Below are 11,558 nucleotides of genomic sequence, written 5' to 3' on the forward strand. Positions count from 1 at the left end.
TATAGCAATGCCTTGTCAATCACATTTGTACTACTCCTCTTTTTAGAAGATTTATATTCGCAAACCTCATAAGAGAATAATAGCACTTGACCTCAAGGATTGCATTTGAATTGCATTTCCACACTTCATCTAGAGCGTTTATTTTGATGTTTTTAAATGTTACTTTATCCCAGTGTGATCTGATTATTGCGATTAGATCTGTAGTGCATCATTACCTGCTCAGCTGTACGTGTGAAAGTCTCTGAGACATCAATTCTCATGATAATGTTGAAGTTTGTAGTTCCAGCGTTGTATGTGCACTGGCCTGAGGGTGTTTGTCATGCTTGCAGTTACTACCTGTACACGTACGATAAGATGGTGGCTCCTAACGTATCCCTGCGGAAGGAGGGGGAGGTGAGCCATGAGGTTCTGGGGCCCTGCTCAAACAGCACTACAGCAGGAGAACACTCGTCCACGATAACCAGCCCACCACAGGTTTGTACCCCGGCACTATTTAGTTATCCTTGTAAACAAATGTACGTACATGGCACAAGACATGCTAGAATGATGTGCCATTAAAGGTCAGAAGTTTATGGACATGCATGTGGTTGACCCACTTAAAGGGTGAGGGGCTGCTGAGAGTGTCTCGCTAATGATTTATACTACTCACATTTTATAGTTGGCAGTGAAGAGAGAGAGAATGAACAGAAGCCGCTGTCCCTGTGAGTGTCATATCACTGGAGAGTGCTGGGGAGGGGTCTCCAGTCTCCACCGCAGCACGACACATTTCCTCCCCTCCTCCTTCTGCCTGTCTCTCTCTCTCTTTTTCCTTTTTCTCTATGCCTTACTCATCCTTTTTTTCACTTTTTGATCCTCTTTCCAACCCCCTCTGGCCCACTGCTTACCTCACTCTGTGCTTATCACTTTCTTCCTCATCCTTTTTCCTTCTTCTTACCCATTCTCCATCCTGGCTCCCCTTTTCTATCTCTTCTGTCTCTTTTCCTCAGTCTATTTCTTTTTCTTCCCTATACACATTCCTCCATTCTGGCTCCTTCCATCTCTCATCTTTCATTCTTCAGTTCTCTTTTTTCTTGTACCACTATCTTCTAGGTGCCCTCTGTCTCTCTTCCTTCTTCCTCTTCTTTTTCAATCTCGCTCTCTTTTTTCAGTATACCCATTCTCCATCTTGACTTACCCCTCACTTTATTCTCAATTTGTCCTCTCTTTCTTTACATACACTCATACTCCAGACTCCCCTGGTCTCTTGTCTCTCTTCTTCCATGTTCCCATTCTCCATCCTGGCTCCCTTGTGTCCCTTCCATCTCTCGTTTGACTCATTCTTCTGAGTGACAGACAGGTCTTCGTCACAGTAGAGGCTAGCAGCATTGCGAGGCTGTTCTTCGGCTCTGCAGTGTCAGACCTGCAGTCTGCCTGTCCTACATTCAAACGAAGCTGTATCTCTCTTACACGCTCTCTCTCTCTCGTCCCTTTAGACTCCCGTATTGCTCATCTAAGCATACATGTTAGGCTGCTGTGGTTTGTATGTAGAGCGTGTGTAGCACCATAGCAGCGTAAAAAATAACTTAAGATTGAGAAATTCTCCTCTCTCCACATGCCTCACATTTCTGTGATGCTTCCAGCTCTTCCCTTTCTACGCTGCCCCTTCAAAGAAAGGCACCCACAGACAATTAGTCACATAGACTTTCAGCACATGACAGATAAGGTGTGTGTGTGTGTGTGTGTGTGTGTGTGATCAGATGAGTGTGGTTAACTCTTTCTTCTCTTCCCTCAGATCTTCCCGGATCTCATTCCTCCATTGCAGAGGAGGCCAAATCCCACCACGCAGGCGAAGCGAACGAGCGCCGCCGACCTTCTCCGTCAGTCGCCATGGAGACTAGCCCCAGGCGGCAAGCAGCACGCCCCCATTCCCATGGAGGGCAAAGACAGTGGAGCTGAGGATGACAAGGACAGGATCATGCTAGAGATTGTGCAGATGTACCGGCGGCAGCAAGAAAAGCTGAATTCCACGCTTCAGAAACAGCTGCAACTGGAGATGGTGAGACATTCAGATTAGACAAATCATCCCTTCCTGAGTCACAGAGGCTCTGTTCCCAACCATAATGAGCTGCCCAACTGTCTGGTGTCTACATAGGCTTCTAAGGAAGCATGAATAACTCATTAATGCTTGAGGCAGAATTATAGTAATAATATAAAAAAAAAGTTAATGTCATTTAAACATTTAAATAAATCAATTATATCCTGCCTTCATACACTAAGGTTGGCACACCTAAAAGAATTTTTTTTAAGAAAATAACCCCCGAGCACCTTTGCATAGCCTAGTTTGGAACCCCTTTGCCTTTAATTTGTCATGTGAAATTAAAAATGGCATGTTACCCAAGTCGAAAAGCTGAAAACATAGAATGAATAGCAAACACTCATAATCAATGAAATAGTCCATTTTTAATTCGATTTTTATCTATACATTAAATATGCACATATTTATGCATCTGTGCATATTTATAATAAGCATTTCCTGCTGCCATTTAGGATGAACATGATTAAGTTTTTTGTATTGCATCTGGGATTGCCTTATCCGCGGAATGATACGTGAGATTTATGTCTGAGATTTTGGCCTTAACTGGTATTTTAAAACGCAGTGCGATTTTGATTTTGTTCCTCTAAATAGGCAGCTCACTAGAGATCGGAACAGAGCCAGGGAGATGGACTAGTTGTGTATCTGAGAAGCTCTTGTGGTTCTGTGAAAAGAGAGAGACCTTGTTATAATGAGTGTAAAGTTGGAACAGAATGGAGTATGTTCCAGTTGAGCTTTATCACCCCTGACTCGTCCACTACAAACTCTCAACCTTTGCTATACATTGTTTGATGCATGTCTTGATGTGTGTGTAGGAGCTGGAGGCTGTGCGCGGGGGCGAGGCAGCCAGGCTGAGGGAGTTGTCTGCGGAGCAGCTGGAGCTGCAGAACGAGCTGGAGGCGGTGCACACTGAGCATGCTCAGAGACTGGGGGAGGTGCGGCAGGAGCAGAGACAGCTGGAACACCGACTGGAGCAGCTCAGACAGCAGAGCTGCGCCTGTCAACCCAAAGAGCAGGAGGCACAGTACAACGCACAGGTACATGCATGGACCACAGCAGAGCCCGAGTGTGCCCGAATGACCGTATGATGCAATGATAAACTGAATTATTCCTGTACCCAGTGCAATATGCTGCATGTATCAGCGTGGCTCATCTGTGTGTGGGAGTGATTCAGTAACAAGAATACACTGAGATGGAGAGCCAGTGACTGATTTGCACAGTGTTCCTGATTTCTGCATTTTAACTATCAATTAGGGCAGTGGTGCTCAGACTTTTTCCACATATCTAATGTCTAATCAATTCAGACCTCTAAATATGATCAATATTACATCAAGGTATTATGATGATTGCATGCATTAAACTATTAAAATTGTAGAATGTGAAATTAGAAATAAGAATTAAATAAAAGACTATTTAAATAACATTTGCATCTAATATTTGTAATTTCAAGATTTGTTAAGGCCTGCGGACCACTTATGTGCACCCCTGCCTAAAATAGTATATAAATATTACTAAAATAACACAGCATCAGATATCAAATCATTCAAAACATTTTCCTAAAGTGAAGACTTGCAGTTCACAGTATTTTTTCTTTCTTGCGTTCTAGTTTTTTTTTTTTCTTGATTTCTTTCTTAAAGCTTATTATTTGTTTGGTGGGTGAGTTAAAATGAATTGATTATGAGGTTTTTTGACTGAGAACGGTTCTTTGACAGCATACTCACTTGCCCATGAGTATGGATCGACATGTTCAGTGTGTGCGCACTATCCAATGAACTGATCTTTTAAGTGCTCAAATCACACGCACATGCACTGCATGAGCAGCATAATTCTGCTCTCAAAAATGGCACTGTAGATTTGCTCTGCAGTGCAGAAGTCACTCATACTCATATTGTGATGTATGGAATATTTTGTGTATTCCTATATGTAACTCCTCTCTCGTTCTGTCTACAGTTGTGTGAGCTTCGCTGCCGTTTGGAGCGTGCCGAGGCGGAGCGGCAGGAACTGCAGGAGGAGCTCTGCAGAGAGCGGGAGTCCAGAGAGAAGCTGGAGCTCATGATCTCGCAGCTTCAGCTGCAGACGGCCCAGTCTGGCACAAAGGGGAGCCGCAGTAGTAGCCCTGCCCATCCCCCGACCCCCTCCGCAAGCCCCCAATCCCAGCATTCCCTCTCTTCACCGTGCCCTGAGGTATCCTCCAGATAAACTCCTCCTCGCACACTTCCATGCCTGCAGCCCAGGAACACGCTCGCCCACTCCCTGCAGAGTCACAGGCAAACACTCTGCAGAAAAGAGACGCTCTCCCATCCCCTTTATGTAAAACCACCACAAAAAAAAACGTAAGGTTTGTGTTTAATGTAGAAATACTTTTCTTGTCACCCCTGCCCTCGACCAGTCGTTAAGCATTTTTTTGGATGTACATGTTTAATTTATAGTCGTGCTGAGAGGCTGATGGGACAGTAGAGTTATTTCTTTGTAGGACGCTTGAATCCTGTTGCATTGGGATAGTGCTCGAGTGCTTTTCCCGCTCCCAGCCCTTTGGTTACAGGAAACTGACACTCACTAAAATACTACGGAGCCCCAGGATGCCAAACAGCAAGACGCCATTGCCCTGCGGCGGCAAGAAACCATGTGGCGGTTTACTTTTTTATTTTAATTTTGTGTCGTTGTTTCCTACAGAAAAAATGGGAGAAAGTTATAAAAACATTATACTTAATACAAGAGATTCAGAAACTTTCTGAGGTCCCCCTCGGATCATAATCCTCTTCCTCCATTTTCTTTCCCTGCCTGTCATTTGTCTGTTCAGTCTGGTGCTGATTATATGTTTCCTGTCTGCACTACTGATCCTCTGCAGGCTGGTATATGACAAACAGCTTCGTTCATTCCTGCATGATGCAGTAAGCAAAGACTCACGTTCGCCCCCTGCTGGAGAACACTATGAAACTCGGCCCCTATTTAACTACAGGGAAAGGTTCATCTCACTCTTTAATTTATGTTCAGAGGGTTATCTAAGCAGCGAAAGAGTACCAGTAGCACCAATAAGACATTAGTGGTTTCAGTTTCTCAGAAATTGCAAGATCAATATCCTATTTTCAAACTAAGCACATTGTCGACCTTACATTTGTAAGTTTTGTATGGATCCATTAGTAGTGAAATTAAAGATGTTAACTAAGTATTGAAGTATGTCACAGCCTTCTATAAACCAGAGCTGATTTTTTTTTTATCCATTAGAAAACTGCTGATAAATTACCTATAATTTTTGGATGTTTAGCTGAAAATGTTTTCATATACCTCCTTGATCATTCCTCTGTGTCATTATTCTGCATGACTGAACAAACAGGTCTGACCGAGAGAAGAACAGACAGGGGGCCAAGGGAGGGACTTAAAGGAATTAATGCTGCCGTGTTAGCTCCCAGTCACTGAGGGATGACGAGGCACGCTTTGTTTCTCTTTGAATCTCTGATGCCCTCTCATACATTATTACACAACTGTTAGATGAATGAAGAAAGATGGACACAGGAAGTAAAGCATTCTTGCCACTAGAGCAGTTTTTCTTTCTTATAGGATGTAAATCTAGGCTGCTTTCATGATTTACATATCTCATATAGAACATTCCACTGTGCACAACTCATCAGATTCAAAGTCAGCCAAGTCACAGCAGTTTTCTAAACCTGATAAAGTGTACAGTGCAAAACCTCTTAGATGCAAAAGAGGAAAATGTAAAGAAACACCCTGACTTATGTGAATACATCTAGCTATGAAGAATCATAAAACAAAACGATATATTGTTAAAGAGTGCTTTGCCATTTTTTTTCTTGAAATTATTCAGAAATTAATGTATAAACTAATAAAGATTTATATATACTTTGTACATATGGTAGTCATTAATATATTAACTAAATTCTTATAAATAATCTTTCAAGGTTACTGATCACATTTAAAAAAGCTGGGCATAGCCCAAGCTCTGTTTTTTTCTCTCTCTCTTTTTTCTTCTCTCTAATTTAAATTTGAAGAGTAGTTGTTAACAAAGTGTGTAAGGATTTGTAGGGATGCATGATGCTAGGACGAGAACGTGCCTCAGTGTTTCCCTTCAGTGGCTCATCTCATACATTTCATTGGAGCCCACTGAGATTGACAACCTGTTGTTATTTTGGTGGTGTTCACTGTTCAGATTTTCCTCTGCCCCATTTATATATATAAACTTTTGATATGAGAGACTGTGTGTCAGTGACAAATGAGACATGCTTACTGAAAAGAGCTTCTTTGTTTTTGTTTTTTGTAATACAAATCTAAATATACAGCGCTGATTTCATGTGTAGTTCTTTTGAGAGATTGTAGCATTTGTTTTGGCACTGTAATGCATTACTGCAGTGTCGACTACAATTTTCAAATTTCAATCAGTATTAGGTTTTCACCACAGTACCTCTGTAGCAGCCGGTTTCAATGCTGTTTTTGATAGTTTTGGGTATTAAAATTGTATTTCTGAAGCTTTCTAGAGTATACCTTTTCATTTGTAATGATTCTATGAAACGTGTAAATTGCATTTTGTACACGGGGGGGGGCGCTGTAAATCTATGTAGAATGCCATGTTAAATTTGAATTATGAGGATAGGAATACTGTACTCTTTTAGACTCTTAAAATCAACAAACCTATTTTGGCTTTTGCAGGGTTAAGAAAATGAGTACAGATAACGTTGTACATATACGAGAGATGTGAAATATATTGAATATCTGGTATGTATAGACCTGGTATAATATGATGAGCAAAACTGTACCTTAAAGCAATCTAATGCTAAAGTTTTTCAGCAAAGCTACCATGTATTTTGCATTATAGGGGAAATATCCCATTTTACAGGGGATAGTGAATACAGTGGCTCCCTTGAGCTGATTAATGGCAAAGGAAAAAAGATAATTACAATTATATAAACAAACTTTTTTTTTAAAGGTAAAATTACACATAGTATACAAATAACTACCTTCCAGCACAGCATGTGTCCCTGTGATCTTGATCACACCTTTTCTAATGTATAACTGAGAAATTACTTCTAAAAAAATTTATAAGAATTTAAAAAATTAATCAAATATGATGCTTTTTTTTGAGAACACACTTACCACTGTAATAGAAACATAATTGACTTTCGTTAACAGCAAAGATATTTTAAGTTGCGATTCTGAGATATGAAATGCAGTGTTTGTGTGTATCATTGCATAATATGTTGCCAATCCTACAGTGTGATGAGAGGTTTTTTGCTCTTGCATGAAAATGAGACTTTGCTCTCCTACCTCATGTTGTGATAAGATGTTTTCTAAAGCAGATGACAGATCTCAAACGGTTTATCACGATTGAAATTTACGAGTTAAATACATGTACATGCTTTTAGCTAATACCTCAGTTGTATCTAGTGTTTTGTTTATTTCCCCTATTTCAGACATTGTAAATATATCTTGTATAGACAATGAACTTGGATTCAATTCAAGTAAAGTTCTGTAGTGTCAACCCAGCTGTGTCATTGTACTTTTTGCATTTTAACCACATTTGCTTTGACATCAAAATGGATTAAAGTAAAACAAAGACTAAATTTGCTTAAAAGGACCGTTCACAAAAAAAAAAAAAAAGTTTTTACTCAACCTCATGTTGTTCCTGTATGACTTTTATTTCTCCATTGTGGTCATATATATATATATATATATATATATATATATATATATATATATATATATATATATATATATATATATATATATATATATATTGATTCTTTAACCCTATATACTGTATCATATATAATGAATTTACATTATCAATATAATAATCATTATCAATATATAATCGATATGATTAAATCTTTGCTGAGGAACCTGTCTTACACAATCTTCTGTAAGCCCTGTCATCTGATTGATAGTTCAAACTTTTTTTTAAGCAAGTAAAAAGCCTCCAAGTATTGAGCAGTTGGCACACACCTCTTCATAAAAGTTCCCACAGCTGCAAACACACATCAGAGCAAAAACCAAGCCCTGAGGTCTAAAGAACTGCCTGTAGAGTTCAGTCAGTTCCTGTGGCTCAGCATTGTGTTCGGTACAAAAAAAATAAAAATAATAGACTGAATGCACTGAGTCGCTTTGGCGTCTGCTAAAGAGACAGGATTGTGTCAAGATACACATCAGGTGAAGAGTTTAAACAATTCTGTTTCATTGAAGGTTCACAGAAGCATGTGGTGTCAATTATCCATAATGGCAGAAGTTTGGAAACACTAGAACTCTTCCTAGAACTGGCCTCCTGGCCAAACTAAGCGATCGATGGAGAATGGCTTTAGTTTGACTGGTGACCAAGAAGCTTATGGTCACTCTAGTTGAGCTCCATGATCATATATGCAGATGGGAGAAAGTTAGAGAAGGACAAACATTCAATTCAATTCAATTCAGTCCAGAGCATTCGGAACCTCACACTGGGCAGAAGGTTCACCTTCCAACAGGACAATGATCCTAAGCATACAGCGAGAGTGGCTTATAGACAACTGTGTGAATGTCCTTGAGAGACCCAGCCACAGTCTAAGCTTGAACTCAATCAATATTTCTGGAGAAACCTGAAAATGTCTGCCAGTCCCCATCCAAGCTCACAGAGCTTGAGAGGTGAAGAGATGAGGAGAAAAATGGCAGATAATTGCCAAATGCAGATGTGCAAAGCTTGTTGCATCATACCAAAAAAACAAGTACTGTATTTTTCAGACCTGAAGTCGCACCTGAGTATAAGTCGCATCAGTCCAAAAATACGTCATGACGAGGAAAAAAACATATATAAGTCGCACTGGACTATAAGTCGCATTTATTTAGAACCAAGCACCAAGAGAAAACATTACTGTCTACACAGCCACGAGAGGGCGCTCTATGCTGCTCAGTGGTAGGCTTCAGGAGCAGTGAGCAGCATAGAGCGCCCTCTCGTGGCTGTAGACGGTAATGTTTTCTCTTGGTTAATTTCTCTCGGTTCATGTCAAATTAATTTAGATAAATAAGTCGCACCTTTAAATCGCAGGACCAGCCAAACTATGAAAAAAAAAAGTGCGACTTATAGTCCGGCAAATACGGTACTTGTTTCAGTTTTTGAATTTGAACACATTTGCAAAGTTGTCACAAATCTGTTTTTTGCTTTGTCAATATGGTGTAAGTGTAGCTTGATGTGGGAAAAAAGTTATTTAAAGCAGATTAACATTAGGCAGCAAAATAAAAAACAAATGAAAAATATGAATGCTTGTATGAATACTTTTTATAGGCACTATATATATACATATTTATATATATATATATATATATATATATATATATATATATATATATATATATATATATATATATACATAAAATTTTGTCTAAAGTTTCAATTAACTATTAATTTTTACTATTTTATACTATTATTTTTAACTCCATAAAAATGTTTCTTGACTATTATTTAACATCTTTAAAGGGTTAAATCTTATTTTGTGTTCTTTACAAGAAAGACAAATACAAGTTTAAATTGACGTAGGGTTGAGTAAATATTGACCAAATTTTCATTTTGGATCATCTATCTCTAATGCTGTCTTATGTAAATAGTCCTAAACTGCAATAGTATATCGGGGAGTGAATAAACCAGTTAGATTAGTTCATATGTAAATATTCTTACTTATATTTGTACTTATATCTTCCTTGTAGTTTTCATGGGTTCGGTTTATTTATATACAGACAGAAAAGAACAATACGTTCGAAGCAGAAATCACAGAAATTTACATCAGTCTGGTAAAGGGTGCTGGTCCAATAGCATTCATTTTTTTCTCTTAGTAAATAGCCAAATCATTTGTGCAAAACAAATATTTGCAATTTACAAATCCAAAGGTGTTTATTTTTTTCCTTTTTTAATGCAAACAAGAAAGCAAATTAAAAAAAAGCCTTCTCCAGGGTAGGCTGAACATGGTCAGATTTGTATAGTGTTTTAACTTGAGTGCGGTCACTGGATTGTTGTCCATAATTCCACTCGTCAGCACCATGTGTAAAACAAAAGTACCAGGAACAAATACCATCTGTAATGGTGTTGCTTTTCTTGGAACTCGATGCAAAAGAGTGGCCGCACAGAGCCAAAGCGACGGAAAAGCTGTTGAGGAAACACAACCAGATGACATTCAGCTGCAGGTGCGCATGCATCTCTATCTGGAGCATCGGTGAGACAATCATCACAACGAGAAATGAAGCCCATGTTTTGAGGAACGTACACATAGCCTGCCTTAAACAAACCACACAGCTTTGTTGAGTGAAATGCAGAAACACCTGCACCCTCCATTTCTCAAGCCGAGCGTATGAGTAAATAATAACGGTGGTGACTGTCAACAGCAACGCGGCGAGGACCTGAGAACTCTGCGGGCTACTAAACAGCTCGCACTACTGCTTCTCATCAGCTCCCAACAACAGAACAACACCAGCCTCCGAGAAAACGTACAAAGCTGCTAGAATCCAGAGGAGGCACACTCCAGCACAGTAAATCAGCTTTTGTTTCCAGGATGTGTGTGTTGAGCTTGATGATATTTTCCAGAAGTTATCTAGTCCTACAAGGAGGAAGACTGGTCAGTGGAGCATGGCATACATAAAACAAGTAATCTGAGCCAGCTGGCACATGAAATACCTGCTGAAGTCTTCCAGATAGAAAATGGCCGTGAGGACAAAACTCAAGAGACTGTCAATCAGTGCCAATGAAATGCAGAAGAATCCTGAGAAACTCCTGAGCACATAGTGTCACTGCACCACGACCACAGAACCAGCAGAAGCGAAGGGATTGATGTCTCCATGCTACAGAAGTCACAACAATCAAAAGACCAGCCTGTTTTGTAGCTGGCCAGCAGTTCCTATTTGAAACAGTTTACATCTGCTGTCATTAGACACACCCTACTGAGATAAAGACTACTGAACTGCAGTTAATAAAAAGGAGAGCACTGGCTTCTTTCTGAAGAACAACGTCTGTGATCTTTTATGTTTAGGCAGACATGAGTAAAAATAAATCTAAATATACCATTAATGTAGCTGCTTGCATTGTTTACAAAAACAGCATGTTGCTGGAAGACACATATGTTAACCCGAGCAGCACATTAAAGTGAAATGACTGAAGTGCAGCTGCTATTGATATTGAACGCTGATGAAAGAATAAATCATAACAACAGGTGGCAAACCACACCTGTTTATTCCTTGCTTATACATACTGGAACAGCATGGTCTATTCTTATGTAATCGTCTCAGTTACACATCTGTGTAAATTTAACTCATCAGAAAATTTAAATTAGAAACTATTAATGTCTTTTTAATCATTTTGAAACCTTGTGAAATGCGACTATATGTCTGCCTAAAGTATTAAGCTATCAATTGATTTTAATATCTACTTTTTATTGAGTCCTTTGTTGTTGTTATTATTGTTCCAGTTCAGGATGTTCATAAATGGGATTTTCAACATGTGGAAGAGAAACTCTTAATATGAAGA

At 39.3% G+C, this 11,558-nt stretch overlaps 1 protein-coding gene and 1 pseudogene across 1 annotated transcript; one reads left to right on the forward strand and one right to left on the reverse strand.

Annotated features, from left to right (window-relative positions):
* Positions 1 to 317: 317 nt before the first annotated feature.
* Positions 318 to 7,562, forward strand: LOC113119466 (ski-like protein). The gene is made up of 4 exons (XM_026288995.1): positions 318 to 474; positions 1,772 to 2,035; positions 2,887 to 3,108; positions 4,022 to 7,562. The coding sequence occupies exons 1-4, from the start codon at positions 355 to 357 to the stop codon at positions 4,268 to 4,270; spliced, it is 855 nt and encodes a 284-aa protein (XP_026144780.1). The 5' UTR covers positions 318 to 354; the 3' UTR covers positions 4,271 to 7,562.
* Positions 7,563 to 9,942: 2,380 nt separating this feature from the next.
* On the reverse strand, positions 9,943 to 10,875 carry LOC113119475 (probable G-protein coupled receptor 160; annotated as a pseudogene).
* Positions 10,876 to 11,558: the final 683 nt, after the last annotated feature.

Source organism: Carassius auratus, chromosome 2 (assembly GCF_003368295.1).
Source record: "Carassius auratus strain Wakin chromosome 2, ASM336829v1, whole genome shotgun sequence".
NCBI classification, from domain to species: Eukaryota; Metazoa; Chordata; class Actinopteri; order Cypriniformes; family Cyprinidae; genus Carassius; species Carassius auratus.

Excerpts from the sequence above, each read along its gene's own strand:
- LOC113119466 (XM_026288995.1), top strand. The coding sequence starts at position 355 with ATGGTGGCTCCTAACGTATCCCTGCGGAAGGAGGGGGAGGTGAGCCAT. Across the intron at positions 475-1,771 it reads CGATAACCAGCCCACCACAG|ATCTTCCCGGATCTCATTCC; the intron begins GTTTGTACCCCG and ends CTCTTCCCTCAG. Across the intron at positions 2,036-2,886 it reads AACAGCTGCAACTGGAGATG|GAGCTGGAGGCTGTGCGCGG; the intron begins GTGAGACATTCA and ends ATGTGTGTGTAG.